Below are 15,891 nucleotides of genomic sequence, written 5' to 3' on the forward strand. Positions count from 1 at the left end.
CTGGCCAACCCGGTTGGACTTGCACTGGACACGTCCATGGTTGGCGGCGGTACCTGAACCGTCCCTACGTTTGTTGTCCCACATCGTGTGTTTGTTCATTTCATCTCGACTTGTTCAGCGGTTGGAGCACTGTGGAGAGAGGCCTAGATCGAATCACATTTCAGCACCCACAAGAGTTTTCACGAACTCTCCGACTTATTCGGAATAGTGCGGGATTACGCATGTCCTACGCAAACACCCCCTCTTTGTTGAACGGCCCCTGAATATCACTATCTGGTTCCTATCCCCATCACCCAATATCTCACTATATCTACAGTACTGTCTACTGTCTACTGTCTGATGCCTACTACAAATGATCTCTCTACTAGCCAGGCCAAGCCCGGCTCTAAGAGAGCTTATTCATTAGGGTGAACCGGTTAGGAAGGAGGGAAGATCATCCCTGTGGATAGGGAAATTGGCAAGAGTCATCAATCCCCCCAATAGTCGTTCGAACTATGTTCTCTAGTCAGGTACCGATGCAGGAACACCGGAACTTTCCTAATTTTTGAGACCCGCCACGTCGGCCAGGCCTCCCATGTTCTTTAGGCACCTTCCAGAAGAAATCTCTGCCAGAAGTTACATTCTCGGGTGGCGATGTAATCTCACATGCATATTGTATTATTGATAGCCCTCGCGAGACATCGGTGTGGCGGTACATCCCGCCAAGCCATGCCCCGCTCCGAGTTCAAAGTGAACGTGGTATGGATAATGAAAGTACAGTATATATGAATAAAGGCTTCCATGGCCTAGACGGTGGCGCCGTATGCAACGCCGTTAGGTAAATTGTTCCTTCGAGAGGATGTGTTCGGGGCTCGCCCATCGAGACTTCCATTCGAGCATGCGCCATTTCTTTCGCTTACAATGTCCTTGCTGTGTGTCTCCAGCGCCTTAAAAACATAACCGAACACTTGGCGGTCGACGTCGGAGGCCCACAAAAAGTCTAGATGCTCGTAGGTCGGGATCGCTTTGGCGATCGTGGCATGTGGCAGACCCTGTAACATGACGTTGATATCGACCAGACTGTCACTGTCACCGTACAACAAAACAATGGGCGTCTTGATGTTGCGGGTTGGGTACTTGACCGGCTTGTAGAAGCGTTCGCTGGCAACGACACTAAAGGGGGCATACACTTCATCATCGTAGAACTGGAAGTTCTTGTTGCGGATGATTTGGAACCAATGGACGACGGACTTGGTGCTGGTGAAGGAATACAGATGCATGTAGGCTGCTAGCTTCTGCGTGCGCTTGATGTTTCGACATTTCCAGTTGAAGAGAGCCGAAAGAGCGGTGTCGATGATGCGAACGTAGATTGGTGGATAGAGTATTGTTTGCCACATGGTCGTCGATGATAGGATGCTGCGGCGACCGAACAACAGGAAGAGAAAGTTGGGAGAGGCTTTCATCAGTGAATCCACGATGCGATTACGCAGGCCAGAAGGCGCCATGGCGGGTGCCAGCGCGACGAACACGTCGATCTTCTCATTGAGCAATGGGTGGATAGCGAGGGTAGCAAATGCCTGAGCTGTCCCTTGTGAGAACCCAATGTACGATAACGATGGCTGGCTGGTCACTTCGAGGATGTACTCGATGCTGTTGGGAATATCGGAGAATGCGAACTGGTCAATAGAAAAGTCCCAAAACTCGTTCGACCCTGGTGAAACCCGAGTCGATTTCTTCGAGTACTTGTTTCCACGATTATTCCCTAGCCATACATCGTATCCTCGTTCCACCAACTGGAAGGGGAGACATCGCTGCTCGTCTGTCAAAGCCACCCACACCTCGCTGGACATAAGCAGTCCATGGTGAAGGTACACAACCTTCTTCTTGACTCCACCAGGGCCTTGGTTGACGCGAGTATGCTCTTCTCCCTTACGATATGCTAGGCGATGCAACCCAAGGAGATAGCCGTCGTTCGTTTGCACAATGTGATCCTCTGCTTGATATCCAAAGAGTGCGCATATCTCCGTGAAATCCGATGCATCCGCAACTGAAAGAGCAAAGGTCTCCTCTTTTGTGCGCTTATGTCGGGTTTCAGTTGGAATCAAGACATTGAACAGTGCCTTGGATTGATCATAGCAGAACTTGATGATTGGGCTCGCTGGTAAGGGGTAAGTGTTAGGGCCTATATCGTCGCTGAGTACACATTACTCACGGAGACACCAAGTGATCAGGTGAATGATCGTCTCTAGTAAAACAAGAATCAAAGAGCCGAGGAGCGCTAGGTACTCAAACCTGGAGTTGCGAATATCAGTCGCCAAGCTCGTTCTCGGATGGTGGAGTTCTTACCAAAAGAGTCTCCCGATGAAAGGAACACGCGCCATTTTGAAAGTCTATGCATACATCCAGGTCTGATTTATATTCAGAAGCAGAAGCAAAAGAAGCCAAAGAAGCCAAAGCGAAAGAAAGTCGCACGACGTCATTTGCTGCCAGGAACATGTGATAATGCTTATCTCATCCGGGGGTTGGGCGGCCAATCAGCGTCGAGGTAACTGACAGACTCGAATTTGCCGTGGTTCACGGCTTCACTTTGCTTGTGGTTGCGCTTTCCCCCACCGTCTCAAAATGCCGAGCTCGTGCACTGATATCCGTACGTCGCACACAGTCGAGTCGCACAACGGCTCTAGGGAGCATCACGCCCCTGGCTCAGCTGGACCTGCCGCCGTAACCCTCCAGTGTCATGCAACGCGAACTGACCTCAATTTACACATCTAGGGGAGGCACTGGCCCAATGCCTCCAGGAATCGGACTGTATCATGGTCCAAAGACACTCACCCCGTGAATGTCTCAGTTCTCCCCTCGCCGAGGAGTTACCCATGCGGTGCCAGCAGCTCCGGAAAGGATTCAGCGAGTGCAAGTGAGTCGAGAAACTACCCCCGAAGGGTCTAGGCCGTCGTGGAATAAAAGAGAATTGCAGCTGACTATTGTATTTTTACTCGACACAGACGCGGTATGATCGACATGCGCAAACGGTTCCGCGGTAATCAGCCCATCTCGGTATCCAAGGAAATGGAAGGCGAAAAGTCCAGTTCCGGGGGACAATTATATGCTGGACAACCAGCTTACCAGTCGGTCAAGCCAGTCAATGGCGACGAAGTACAGATGGACCCAGAGAAGACTCGTGGCCTGTAAAGGATATTTGGATTCGTTGATTACATGCTGGCATGGCCCGGAGTTCTGTTACGCTTCAAACATACATCTTTTCTTCACTTATACCCGTCTCAAATTTACTGAGCCCATTTTCAACCCCACTTAGTTCCATTACACTTGCGCAGTCTTCCAAAACACCCGCCAAGCGCTCTGGCATGCTCAAGAACGGCGAATGCGAAGCGGGCAGTCGGTGGGTATGGCCAGGCCCGCATATCTTCAGCGCGAAGAATTCCTGGATGTGAGGCAACAGTGCCAGATCCTGCTCACAGATGATGTAGGAGCACGGTATATCCTGCCATGGCTCATAGGTGACCGCACCCGAGAAGACAGCGCGTGAGGTGTGCATTACGGTGCTGTCCCACTTCTCTCGTTGCTCAAGGGTCAGATCTTGCCAGGCAACGTCGCCAGCGCCTTCCGCGTGAACATAGTCACCCTGCTTGCCGGTTAACATGATTTCGAGCAAGCGGGTATTCGATCATATGATGTGGATGGACCAACCTCAATCTTCATCCAGGGTAAAGGGTTGCCCCCTAGCAATTCTAAGAGGCTCTGTCCCTTGCCAAGTGCAAATGCAGCCAGATAGACGACACTCACGACTCCGCCACGCTTTCCGTTGGCCGCGCGGACAGGTTTGACCAGCCCTTCCACGGCAGTGGATGCCACGACACCGCCGTAGGAGTGTCCTACAACAACGATGTCTCTCCCTTCATCTGCCAGGGCTGTCAATACGTTGCGCAGAGAGGAGACATCATCTTCCAGTGTCTTCGAAGGAGGCTCTGCGCCGATTGAGGGGTGTGCGGGACACTCGGATGGAAAGCCGAGGGCCTCCAGCCGCGTACGCACGGCATCGAAGACGGTGGGATGCATCCAAGCACCGAGCGAGAAGACGAAAGTTGATTTACTCATTTTTGATATGGGGTATGATTCAACTGCTTCCAGGGAGGGGGTTACTCCGTATAGACAAGAGAAACTATGCAGTCCGCACCGGCAAACTGGCGAGACCCAAGAATAATATGGGCTTTGGTCCTGGCCTCTAGACCACTACTCAATACATATACTGCAAACCATGCCTTGTTCGGCAGATGTCCGGCATGTCAATATTATTTCATCCCGTGGAGGAGACACTAGACGGCCCCCTGTGGGTCTCCGGACCAACAGTAGTCCTCAGCAGAAGTATCGATCAATCAAAGTTGGACTCATCCTCTCTATCTAGGGCATTGGCTTATTTTTTAGCTATTTTCATGGCCTATCGGATCGCTTCGCCCCGAGCGAGCGGGATAACCCCTCAAAAGTATGCACACTGTGGTGCAAGTAGCCCTCTAGAACCGTAGCTCCGGCTGTATTCTTCCTAGGGCCGAAGACCAGTTCCTCATGCCAAGAAGCGGGCATCGTTTAGAGTGGCTGCTGGGATGGTAAGAATCTTGTTGAGGTTAAAGCTTCTGGTCCAAGCCAAATGCTAGCATTATCATCTAAGATCCTTTTTGCTAATCATCGTAGGTGTCATTCCTCTTCCATATTTCAGAGTATCCAAAAAGGGTCATACTATACTACGACAGGTATTCAGCACGGCTCGGTCTGCACACAATCGACATACCTGGGAATAGGCTAGTTGTCTTTGCCAAGGTATATACCGCTGGCGATGGGGTCGATAACTTTTATTAATACTGACATTCGAACTGACCGATGCTCGTGGTTAACTGATGCGTTTGAGCTTCTGTAGGTCAGTACAATTTTAGTTGCCAGTGAAAAATACTATACTCTTGATGTAGAGATGCGTCTTCAAGCCCGCTGGATCCCAAAAGAGATCTTCTATGTCCCCGTAACCATCTCCTCATCACAGATCGTGTTAGGCAGAGATGCACAGATGCATTATGAGCAGTTCGCATACATGGTGTGAACAACCTCTTCTTAAATCCCAAAGAGCAGTCTTTTATCACACCAACTGCTGTTCACAAGTCCTTGGGTTATTTGTCGTCTCAAAACAAATCCGTCCATTGGTGTCCATGCACATTTGAATAAAACATCTTTTGCCTTCATTTAATAAAACCGTTTACCATGACATCCCGGCCATAGATATCTCCGGGGTTGCTCTAATCACCGGAGCTGGATCTGGAACTCGCAGAGCATGCGCTGTAGCAAACGCAAGAGACGGATGTTCCGGCCTAGCCCTACTGGACATGAATGAAGACGCCCTCAAATCCTTCAAAGCCGAGATAGAAGAAAGAACTACCTCCTAACTGGAAATCCACTTCGAGTGGAGACCTACAACGAGGAACAAGTAAACCAAGTCTTCGAAGAAGGGGTCAAGGAATTTACCCAAATCGACTATGTCGCCAGTGCAGCTGGGGTAGCGTTGAGACGCATAGGATGCATGGCCAACACGGGAACCAGAGACTGGAAACGTGTACTGAACATCAACCTCGATGGGACATTCTATGTCCTACGAGCCGCTGCCAAAATCATGCTGAAGCAAGAACCCATTCTGTCAGCTATTGATGGCTGAGCTTCACAACGCGGCTCGAATGTTAATTTCAGTTCTATCAAGGGGAGTATTACTGCCATGCCAGCTGCCTATGATACTTCGAAACATGCTATTATCGGGCGTACGAATACTGCGTCTGAGGATTATGCGAAAGATGGCTTGCGTGTTAATGCTATTTGTCCAGGGTACACTGCTACACCGTTGACGATGGATGTGCAGTACCTATAATTCGGGAGAGTGCGGAGAGACTATTGCCGTTAATGTTCCTATGAGACGGCTGGCTCTTGCACAGAGGTTGCTGATGGCGTTGTTTTTCTCTCTGGCGGTCGTAGTTCTTTTGTTACGGGTCCTTCGCTCTTTGTAGATGGAGGTTATACACAGCTAGAGTAGCCCGGGTTCATAAGTAGTGGCAATTCAATATTTTTAGAACTAGAGGTACTTGAGTCACGATTAGAAAGTCCCTACTACGTTTGACCCGGGACTTGTGTTCTCCGTCTACACATTTCCTACCGCCGTTTATCCAACTGCCAGATGGTTACGCTCAAGTGTATTCATACGATTGAAATGATCTATGAAACCAATCGAACACTGGGGAAATCAAATTCATACAAGTAAATTCAACATCATGAACGAACAGTATAGTATAATGCATACAGATCTACTGCGTCTTCTTAAGCTTGTTGGCCACAGGGGCAGAATAAAGCCAAACAACAACGAAAGCCAAGAATCCACCAATAACCGACCAAAGACCGGCAATCCAAACCCAACCGCCACTAATGGCCCAGCTGCGCGGGTACTCATCGTGAGCAAAGTGGCGGACAGTGACCTCGTGCTTCTCCTCAATGTTGGTGAAGAAAGGACGCTTGTAGTTGACGCGGAAAGAGAAGATACCGTGCTGATCGGGGGTCACAAACTTGGTGCTGAACACGGTGCCGGTTTCGGTTCGGCTGGTCGGCTGGAGGGTCAGGCGGTGGAAAGGCGAGAGCATGGTGAACTCGAGCTGGAGCTCGTCTTCGCCGGGAACCTCGAAGGGAACCCACTTGTCGAAGACGTACTCGGAAATTTCAATGTTGTAGACCTGTAGGGGGATTTTGGTTAGCTTTAAATATAGGAATTGGATACTGATTTCACGTACAGTCTCATTCTTAATACGGTAGATGGAGGGATTCAACTCCGCACCCTCAGTGGCGAGGTGGTGCTCGACCTTGTCAACCTTGAGGACACCAGTCTCCTTGAAAGCCCAGCCGGTCAGCTGCTTAGCGAACTCACGGTTCACCGTGGAGGTCTTCTCGCCGCGGGGGTCTTGACGGAAGCCGAGAACCACTTGTCCTCAAGCGATTCCACCGAGCCGAGAACGGTGAAACGGGCCGAGTTGCGAGCCTGCATAGCCGAGACAATGTTCAGCTGCGAGCCGGTAGCCAGGATATCCTCGGCCGCGGGCATCTCCTCCTTGGGGTTGTAGCTGTAAGCGGTAGCGGGGGCCTTCAGTACGGGAGCAACAAGGGTGCTGTCGGACCCCAGAGTCTGAGGAGCGACCCGAGGGAGGGCCAGAACACCTTCGCCGTCGAAGAATGCCTTCACGTCGGGACGGAGAGGTCCAGGGCGCTGGAGGACAAGAACGTCATGCTTCTCGGCGGAGGAGAGGGTATCATAGTTGAAGTGGTCGACAACAACCGCCGAGCGATCATCCGCGAGGTGGATGTCGAGCTCGAGGAGGAGGGAGCTGACAGCGCTGGAGGTCGAGGACTTGCCGGAGAGAGCGAGGAGGATGTTGCCATCCTTGTTCATGAAGTCGAGGATGTGCTTGGGGGTCAAAGAGGGGCCGAGGCCTGTATAGTTGAGTCAATTGACAAGGATTCAAACCAATGAGATTGATATTGCCCACCTTTAGACTTAGGAGGAAGAATGAGGAGGTGGTCATAAGCTCTTTCGCCATGCTTGAACAGGGAAAGCTGTTCACTTTTGGGGGATTCAATCGAAACATCGTAGCCACGAGCTGAGATTTGAAAGTCAGCAGGGTACTGCAGGTAGAGCCATCCAAAATACCTTCTAGGTCTGCCCACAGCGTGGAGTACAGGCTCTTCTGCTCTGTGTCTTCCAGAACCGCCAACAGACGACTGCCGGAGCTACTCAGCGCATTTACCGCAGCCAAGAAGCAGCAAATAAGCAACGCAAGGCACCACCGCATCTTGAATAATTTCCGCACAGCGGAGCGGAAGGATCAAAAAGAAAGCGAAAAGGAAGGTGATGAAGTATGAGTATAGCCAGAAAGGGCGACGTGTTAATGGGCGAATGCCAAGACCTAAGAGCGCTGGGTCCGCATCTCCGAACTTCGACCTCACTTCTTCCCCACGGCTTCAATTTTGCTCCTCGCTTTCACCACTGCCACACCACAACCACCCGGTGGAACCGCGCATTTATCTATTCGAATCCTCCTGATCTGTAGGATTCGATCCATCAGACATTGACCTCCGACTTCAATCGACTGGAAATCCCCGATCGGTCCTCGACGTCCGGCCTCTTCCTGCAGCCATGTCTACCCCTCAGTTCTGGTCGACTCCCCTCCGCTACATCCGCTGGGCCTCCTACGAGAAGCCCGCCATTCTCTACTCCCTGATCATCGGTTCCATGGGCCCCGTCGCGCTCTTCGGTATCCCCCCGATCCGCCGCGCCCTCGGCGACGTCGACCCCGAGCCTATTCCCCTGACATATCCCAGTATGAACCACCTACCCCCTTCAGCTTGGTGTATTAGCATCAGAAACATATATGGGACCTCTGAAACTAACCAGCATCTTCGATATATAGTTCCCCAGGGTAAGCGGGTGATCCCGCAGGGCTACGATGACGAATAAATAATATCCGAGCCATGGAATTGTTAAGCTATCGGAAATTTTAAGAATCATCGTGTCGTGTGCTCGGGATAAACCCAACGGATGGCAGGAGATGGATTTGACTGTTCCATTGGTCAAGGTGGAATGATGAACAAGGCCCAACATGAGCATGGGCAATCGGAAAGACTTGTTTTGAGCCGCCTCTCTTGTGCATCGGAAATGCTTTGATACCAATATTTGTTGCGCGTATTTTGGATGTCGAGCCTGCGGCGCAGTGTATGTACTATTTTTTGTGCAATCATAAAACCGACATCATGTCGTTTTCCTATGCTTCGAGTATATGGTCTAAAGTCCTCTGGCTGGAGAATCTGTGATCTGAAAGGTAGTATTTTTTAACGAGTATGGAGTATGGGCTTTGAAGTTGTGGAAAGCTCGCCTTTGATCGAGGGAAATGATGCTCGCCACCTGCAGTAGTGCATTCGCTTACGCACGATTGAATGATACACGCACAAAGTGAAAGTCAGGAATGTGAGCTCAATTTGGAAAAAAGATCAGTGGTTATGTAAAGATATTTGGATATAAATCAAGAAGAATCATGACACAAACAAATTCATTAAGGCCATGGAGCCGATCCACGATCTTGCAAAAGCAAAACATCAACCACAAGAAGACGGACCAACGCCGTAAATGCTCATATCTACATGTAGCTCACCAGCCTTAGTTTATCGAAGAACAGCGCTCTCCTCGCAAACCAAACCAAAGGCATGAGAAACAAAAGGAGAATATGGAAAAGCCCCTTCCTCCAAAGGGACGGACAAAACATGTTGCTAAGAAGACAAATCCTGTACACCGTTACACCAACAACAAAGCCGCATTATTGTGGGGGTGAGTATTCCCGGAATCCACGAGACCAGAGAGAGAAAGAAACAAAACGCTCAAGCCCAAGCCACCTTTTCGCGAACTCAATCAAGACACATCACTACTACTCCTGGCTGGCAGTTGCACAAAAGCACGGAGAGAAAGGGAAAAAAGGAGACAAAGTTCCACGGGAAGTCCAAGCTGCTACCAGAGAGCAATTGGGTTCAGTTCCAGTGGAAGTCCGTGGCAAAAGAAGTGGCATTCCCATCCAATGGAAAGTGGGAAGTCCCCGAACTGGGCCTTTTGTGGGATATGAGATATCTCGGCCTGATTTGAAGATCCTGAAATGGAGAAATATTGGGGTTTGAGAGGGTGGCCGAGAAGAAGAAACATAGAGATCGTCCAGGATTTTTTTTTTGTTGTCGTGGACATTAACGTTATCCTCAGGATTATTTCGAGGATATTCCAGGGAGGAAGTATCAAGTGGGGCCACATTGTGAATGGATGGAGAGAGAAGAAATCATGAATGCAGGAAAACCATTTGGGGGCGAACATTTCTGTCTACCGCCGACGATGTGTGTTGTCTCTGGTTGCTTGTGGTCTGCGCTCATATTCTGGAGTGTATCTGGGCTCCATTCCTATCCGGGGATCCGGGGCAGTAGTGGTAGGATAAGCCATCCCGGAAGTTACGGGAGAATAGTCCTGCTCGGCATCATATCCTGGCCCCGGGTATCGGGGAGCATTGCTTCGGCCATTGTCGTATCCATACCCCGTGGGAGCGTAGGTGTACGATTGGGGGTGCATGTCCGCCGCCGTCACGACGGGCTGATTGGAGCCAGAGTAGGAAACCTGGGGTGGGGGGTACGGGGCTGTACCGGATGCGTATGGCGAGTGAGTAGATGTGTATGCAGGAGGAGGGTTGGTGTAGGGGGCATTCTGGGATCCACTGTAGGGACTCTGGGAATAAGGATCCATGTATGGCTGCTGCGCAGGAGCGGCAGTAAATGGTGTGGGGGATGGACCCTGTTGTTGGCGAACCTCATGGACAGCCGAAGCAGCATAGTTCGCTGGTGAGGTGCTAGGGGGTCTTGAATGTAACTACCTCTGGGATAGCCTAGGTCAGCCCGGCGTGAGACATCCGCCTCCCAGCGGGCGGAGTCAGCCTTCAGGTCAGTTATCATCTCCTGTATCCAAGGTGTGGTTAGAATCCCATCATCAGATGTCCGGCTAGTTGTCGTTTGTCCATGTCGACTTACAGATGTGAGGTTCCGATAGGCACGGATGAAGAATCCCGGGCGGCCCTATAGATGGTCAGTATAAGGACCCTGAGTCATAAAAGAATAGGAAACGTACACCATGGTTGCCGGGTCTCACGAGTGCATCATTTCCAAGGTAGCGACAAATATCTGCTTGAATGACTTCTCGGCTGATTCCGTCGCCGGGGATGAAATATTCATTCTGACGCTCCGGGCGCGATTCATAGCGGCCTGTCATAATGTCCGATGGAAATGTCCGGTTTAAATTTAAAGTCCTCGGATCCAAAGTGGCCAGAAAGAAAGAGGAAATCCGAAGTGGTAGATCTGAAGATCCAGGGGAAGTTGATGGTGGTGAGTCCGTTTTATTGTAGGATGTACAGTTTCTATGAGGGCGACGAGTAGGTTCCAAAGCCGATAATCACGACTTGAATGGGTTCTTTCTCGATTCCAGGGCAAACAGACAACGAGATATGATCCTTGGGAAGTGGCCAGAAATGAAAATTTGATCCTGGTCGGCAATAGCAAGTCCTTGGAGAAGTCCGGTAAATCCTGAGGGGTAAAGTCCACGCTGATTGTTCACTGGGGCAATTATCCTGGGAAAATCGAAGTCCTAAAGGGTTGGCGAGTGAAGAGTGAAGAGCGAAGAGGTGACACAGCGCAATTAGGAGAAAGAGAAACACGTGGGGGGTTGACGTTCCTCTAGGCTGTCTCTGTTCGGATGAACCAGGTGCCAAGTGAAAGGGTAGAGTAGTCTAGCAAGAATGTCCAGGAGATTGAAGAGAAGAGAAGAGGAAAGAGGAAGAGAAAGAAGATGAAAGGAAGAAGAGGGGGGAACTAAAGTGGGCTACAGGCGAAGGGCGGTTGGGCCGTCTTGGGCTGGTGCCACGACTCCCCACTGAGATCAAAAGCATGCATGGTCGAATGTGGATTAGAGCATGTACGACCCTGTCTGTAGCCGCCTTATGCCAAAGAAAACCCAGGGCTTACGGAGTACATGTTACTTCCCTTTTAAAAGTACATACATAAGTACTAGTACAGGGCTTACCTAGAGTTTGGAAAACAAGGCCGATCCCCCCATATATTGATCAGCTTGGATTGCCCTTCAGTCTGTGCCCCTGGTTAATATAAAAAGTCTACATCTCCACCAAGTAGTGGACCTTTGGGGAGAAAAGAGAGCTGACAATGAGATCATAAGGAGAGTCAGATGGTCAAATGTGGCCAAAAAGGGGGGGACATAGTAAGCCTTGTGATTGCTCACTGTAAAGACCATGACAGCAAGTGCAAAAGAACCAGTGGCAAGTTCGCGGATTGCCACTTGGAAAGCTGATATCCACCAGATGGGCGTTGGGCACGAATGCGTGGCTTTGGGCACCTGAGGGTTGCCTGTCCACTCAGAGATCGGCTGTGTCAGCAGGATCGCACAGATCGGAGATCATCCTGGCTTTCTTTTTTCACGTTCGAGACCGAAAATCCTGCAGACTGGCTTTCACTGGGTTCTCGAGGTTCTCAGGGGGAAATAAGCAGTCATTTAGCGCTGGAGACACTCGCAGGGCTCAAGTTGCAGACTTTTATGCCTTAGACTAGGACATCTGATTATAGAAAATAAGAAATCAAACTAAACAAATAAACAAGCCATCTACCCTCATCGAGTATCAGAGTGTCCTGCGATGTCAACACAAGAAACGCGAACCTGAGGAACCGTAGCACGTGCACACGCTAAGCCTCTTTGAGAGTTCCACCTCGAAGCTCTCTCTTCAACTACAATGGCCGATAGCGAGCTATGACGCACTCGTGATGTCCGAACCCACATCTGAATCCTTGAAGACCTCTCGTTTCACCTACCGACACTTGCAAGGACTGCGACACGGATCCACGGCAACGCCCCTGCGCGTGATTGCGCATATCGACCTCGATGCCTTCTATGCGCAATGTGAGATGGTGCGCCTGGGGACACCGCGCGAGACACCCCTGGCAGTACGACAGTGGGACTCTTTGATAGCCATCAACTATGCGGCACGGCCCTTCGGAATCACACGGTTGATCAATGTCGCTGAAGCCCGGAAACTCTGTCCAGACCTCGTCCTACAACATGTTGCAACATTTCGAGAAGGAGAGGGAGGACGATGGGCGTATCGAGATGACTCTTTCAAGAATATTCAAACGGACAAAGTGTCGCTGGACCCGTACCGCGCAGAATCCCGGAAAATCCTCCAGACGATGAAAGACGCCCTGGCTACCTGGAGTACAAATGATGCGGAAGGTGAAACTCTGCGTCAGACACCAGGGGTTTCGGCTGGCTTGGAGAAAGCTAGTATAGATGAGGTCTTCATTGATATATCTCCCGTGGTCTTCAAGGTGCTTCTTGAGAGATACTCAGAGCTTCGGACGGGTGTCCAAGATGAGAACCGGGATACGCAGCTTCCCATACCTCCAACTACAGCCTTGCAATGGGACACAGATTGCCTGATTGACCTAAATAACAATGAAATGGAAGAGGATGACCCAGATTGGGACGATATCGTTATGTTGATAGGATCTGAGATTGTGAGGTCGGTTCGGAACGCGGTCTGGGAGAAGCTCAGCTACACTTGTTCCGCGGGACTTGGCCGGAACAAAATGATTGCAAAGCTGGGAAGTGCTTGCAACAAGCCTAACCTGCAGACTATCGTACGAAATAGGGCCGTGCAGAACTTCATGAGCAGTTACAAATTCACTCAGATCAGGATGCTCGGTGGTAAACTAGGTGAACAAATTACGGAGGCGTTCGGGACGGAGAAAGTGAGCGATTTGCTCAATGTGTCACTTGAGCAACTCCGTGCCAAGCTAGATGACCATACGGCATCTTGGCTCTACGGCATTATCCGCGGAGATGACCGCAGCGAGGTCAACCCTCGAACCCAGATCAAGTCTATGCTATCAGCAAAGTCTTTCCGGCCGAGTATCAGGTCAGTTGACCAAGCGGAGAAGTGGCTTCGCATTTTCGCCGCTGATATCTATGGCCGGCTGGTGGAGGACGGCGTGCTTGAAAACAGACGCCGCCCCAGGGTTATTACTCTGCATCACCGAACCTCTCAGCCTCAACCTCATTCCAAACAGACCCCAATCCCAGCATCGAGTACTATTGACGAGACCCTGCTTTTCGACCTGGCGAATAATCTGCTTCGTCAAGTTGTGGCTGAGGGACAGGCATGGCCATGCTCCAACCTGTCATTGAGTGTCGGGAGCTTCCAAGAGGGCGTGACTAATAACCGGGCTATTGAAAGCTTCCTGCTTCGCGGTGATCAAGCAAAGGCTTTGACTCATGTTTCAAGACCCCGAGATGCCGACACCCCTCCTACTGAGCAACCAACTGAGAAACGGCGGAAGCTTGACGACGAGAGGATAAAGCAATTCTTCGGAAAACCATCCTCTCCGGAAACCACCGGTGCAAGTGGATCAGAAATCCCACAACCACCTCTCGAAGCGGAAACAGAAGTAGCAGGGATTCCCCGTTACACATGTTCACGGTGCTCCAGGTCGATCCTCGAGAATGAAAGAGAGGAACATGAAGATTGGCATTTCGCCAAAGACCTCGCAAGCCAGGATCGCGAGGACGCCAGAGCTTCACAGCCACCCCCGCCGCCCACAACGAGCAGCGTACGAGGCTCCTTCAACCGCGGAAGGGGCGGCCGGGGTGGAGGTGGTCGTGGCAAACCAGAAAAAGGGCAGATGCGACTGGCTTTCCAGTAGAAGCAATCTCGGAGATTACAGTTCAGGATCTTTGTTTGCTCATGTATTTTTATGACTTGTTTCCACATTGCATGTTTTAGCTACGATATACCCAATCTATCAACGAGATTATGCCGCCTTACTACCCTTTCTTACCCTAAACCGAGAGACCAAATTTGCGTTTTTATGTGAATTTATGTATCAACTATTAATAAACTGGCTGATTGCATTGATTAAACGACCCTCAGATTCAAGCCAATAAATTGAGATCCAATTTCGTTTCCATTATCCCGATTTTTGTGTTTCTTTGTGTCTATCGCGAGTGAGCGAGTATAGATATGTGCACCACAGTGAATTCTTCACGCCAACTAGTGTCGGTACCCCAAGGAGTCAAATGGGAATAACCCCCACTTGCTGTCCGATACAGGCAATGTAGGAACCGTCAAGAACGTAGCCATCGACTGTTTTTGATCCGAACCGTCATAGTAGGTACTGTGTTGCGAATTGCGAACGACTTCATCTAAGTTTGAGTAGAAGCCTCAGAGGAAACAGTAGGGCGAGGCTCCACGTCAACAGGGACCGGCTCCCTAGGCGTAGGGAATGTACTGCTCCATGAGATTGAAGTCGAAGTTGGAACCGTGGCATCGGAGATGTCAGGGTTCTCAGCAGGCAGGGCGAGAGCAGTGCCAAAGAAGGAAATTGCCAGTAAGCCAAGAAGACGCATTGTGAGAAAAAAAAAAATGAGAGATGTGTTTCTTCAATGGGTATGGATTATGGTATTGGAGTTGTATGAATACCCCAACTGGCCCCGGGAATGCCGAGCATCCTTATAATCACAAGCACCGCCCATCAGGTGCCCCAGGTTCCAAACAAGTGGAGAAATATGATCTCAGGTTCACACAACCAAAGGGCCTTAACAGGGATAGATTGCCTCTGTCGATCGCTCATATGGAGGCGCTGCGCATCGACTGTGGAGCAACTATACGGCGTCCGCCCGTCCTCATCACACCAGTAGCTTGCATTCGACAAATAGCCGTACCAATTAATTAGCACAATCACGGCGCATATGCATGTCTATATATTCCTGTAGCTGCCCTTGCAAAATGTAGGTATCTTCGGGTTGTTAGGGTCCTGCAAATATAAAAACCCTGCGATCGGCGCTCTCAGTCCCCAAATATAGCACGCGAAGCAGGGGTCAGTTTCAGGTCCTAATTTTGAACCATTCTTGCTTTTGTCTGACTGCAGGCTGGATAGAAAGGCTCAATTTCCTGCACGTAGCACAACTCATCTTATTTTGGTAGCTGGAGCCATGTATATAATGCTATTCTGTTACCCAGTGTAGGTGCCATCGCCTATGGCATTGAGACAATTAGCCTCGGTTTTTCTTTTGACTTTTAGATTGGTGGACTTATTGTAGTGGTTTGTATCAGATTGAAGACTACAGAACTAGCATTGGGGACTAAAAATCTTGTATTTTGGGTCTGTTGGTCGTCGGGCCAATTATTGCGCATCGTGCTAAGCGGGTACTTATGGTTCTCCAGCAGTCTGGCTTAGATGCAACTGTACAAA

General features: G+C 50.2%; 9 protein-coding genes across 9 annotated transcripts; 4 read left to right on the forward strand and 5 right to left on the reverse strand.

Annotated features, from left to right (window-relative positions):
- Positions 1 to 785: 785 nt before the first annotated feature.
- N7446_009284 (sterol esterase) lies at positions 786 to 2,360 on the reverse strand (the record flags this gene model as incomplete). The annotated part of the gene is made up of 3 exons (XM_058518029.1): positions 786 to 2,137; positions 2,192 to 2,271; positions 2,326 to 2,360. 3 exons carry the CDS (start codon positions 2,358 to 2,360, stop codon positions 786 to 788), a joined length of 1,467 nt encoding a protein of 488 aa, XP_058368817.1.
- Positions 2,361 to 2,601: 241 nt separating this feature from the next.
- Positions 2,602 to 3,168, forward strand: N7446_009285 (PET191 family protein; the record flags this gene model as incomplete). The annotated part of the gene is made up of 3 exons (XM_058518030.1): positions 2,602 to 2,626; positions 2,752 to 2,893; positions 2,982 to 3,168. The coding sequence occupies 3 exons, from the start codon at positions 2,602 to 2,604 to the stop codon at positions 3,166 to 3,168; spliced, it is 354 nt and encodes a 117-aa protein (XP_058368818.1).
- Positions 3,169 to 3,223: 55 nt separating this feature from the next.
- On the reverse strand, positions 3,224 to 4,092 carry N7446_009286 (alpha/beta hydrolase; the record flags this gene model as incomplete). Its single annotated transcript, XM_058518031.1, has 2 exons — positions 3,224 to 3,619; positions 3,685 to 4,092. The coding sequence occupies 2 exons, from the start codon at positions 4,090 to 4,092 to the stop codon at positions 3,224 to 3,226; spliced, it is 804 nt and encodes a 267-aa protein (XP_058368819.1).
- Positions 4,093 to 5,557: 1,465 nt separating this feature from the next.
- N7446_009287 (SDR family NAD(P)-dependent oxidoreductase) lies at positions 5,558 to 5,896 on the forward strand (the record flags this gene model as incomplete). Its single annotated transcript, XM_058518032.1, has 2 exons — positions 5,558 to 5,670; positions 5,722 to 5,896. The coding sequence occupies 2 exons, from the start codon at positions 5,558 to 5,560 to the stop codon at positions 5,894 to 5,896; spliced, it is 288 nt and encodes a 95-aa protein (XP_058368820.1).
- A 312-nt stretch (positions 5,897 to 6,208) lies between these two features.
- On the reverse strand, positions 6,209 to 7,927 carry N7446_009288 (dolichyl-diphosphooligosaccharide-protein glycotransferase). Its single transcript, XM_058518033.1, has 5 exons — positions 7,715 to 7,927; positions 7,554 to 7,664; positions 6,977 to 7,497; positions 6,804 to 6,953; positions 6,209 to 6,746 (listed from the first exon to the last, which is right to left on the reverse strand). Exons 1-5 carry the CDS (start codon positions 7,854 to 7,856, stop codon positions 6,327 to 6,329), a joined length of 1,344 nt encoding a protein of 447 aa, XP_058368821.1. The 5' UTR covers positions 7,857 to 7,927; the 3' UTR covers positions 6,209 to 6,326.
- Positions 7,928 to 8,200: 273 nt separating this feature from the next.
- On the forward strand, positions 8,201 to 8,521 carry N7446_009289 (NADH:ubiquinone oxidoreductase subunit NDUFA3; the record flags this gene model as incomplete). Its single annotated transcript, XM_058518034.1, has 2 exons — positions 8,201 to 8,384; positions 8,475 to 8,521. The coding sequence occupies 2 exons, from the start codon at positions 8,201 to 8,203 to the stop codon at positions 8,519 to 8,521; spliced, it is 231 nt and encodes a 76-aa protein (XP_058368822.1).
- Positions 8,522 to 9,919: 1,398 nt separating this feature from the next.
- Positions 9,920 to 11,400, reverse strand: N7446_009290 (putative transcription factor RfeG; the record flags this gene model as incomplete). Its single annotated transcript, XM_058518035.1, has 4 exons — positions 10,712 to 11,400; positions 10,615 to 10,659; positions 10,461 to 10,542; positions 9,920 to 10,425 (listed from the first exon to the last, which is right to left on the reverse strand). The coding sequence occupies exons 1-4, from the start codon at positions 10,850 to 10,852 to the stop codon at positions 9,920 to 9,922; spliced, it is 774 nt and encodes a 257-aa protein (XP_058368823.1). The 5' UTR covers positions 10,853 to 11,400.
- A 1,008-nt stretch (positions 11,401 to 12,408) lies between these two features.
- Positions 12,409 to 14,343, forward strand: N7446_009291 (DNA-directed DNA polymerase eta; the record flags this gene model as incomplete). The annotated part of the gene is made up of 1 exon (XM_058518036.1): positions 12,409 to 14,343. The coding sequence occupies one exon, from the start codon at positions 12,409 to 12,411 to the stop codon at positions 14,341 to 14,343; it is 1,935 nt and encodes a 644-aa protein (XP_058368824.1).
- A 499-nt stretch (positions 14,344 to 14,842) lies between these two features.
- Positions 14,843 to 15,046, reverse strand: N7446_009292 (uncharacterized protein; the record flags this gene model as incomplete). Its single annotated transcript, XM_058518037.1, has 1 exon — positions 14,843 to 15,046. One exon carries the CDS (start codon positions 15,044 to 15,046, stop codon positions 14,843 to 14,845), a length of 204 nt encoding a protein of 67 aa, XP_058368825.1.
- Between the last annotated feature and the right edge of the window lie 845 nt (positions 15,047 to 15,891).

This window comes from Penicillium canescens (assembly GCF_028828765.1).
Source record: "Penicillium canescens strain IBT 15451 chromosome Unknown utg000006l_segment0_segment0, whole genome shotgun sequence".
Classification (NCBI taxonomy): domain Eukaryota; kingdom Fungi; phylum Ascomycota; class Eurotiomycetes; order Eurotiales; family Aspergillaceae; genus Penicillium; species Penicillium canescens.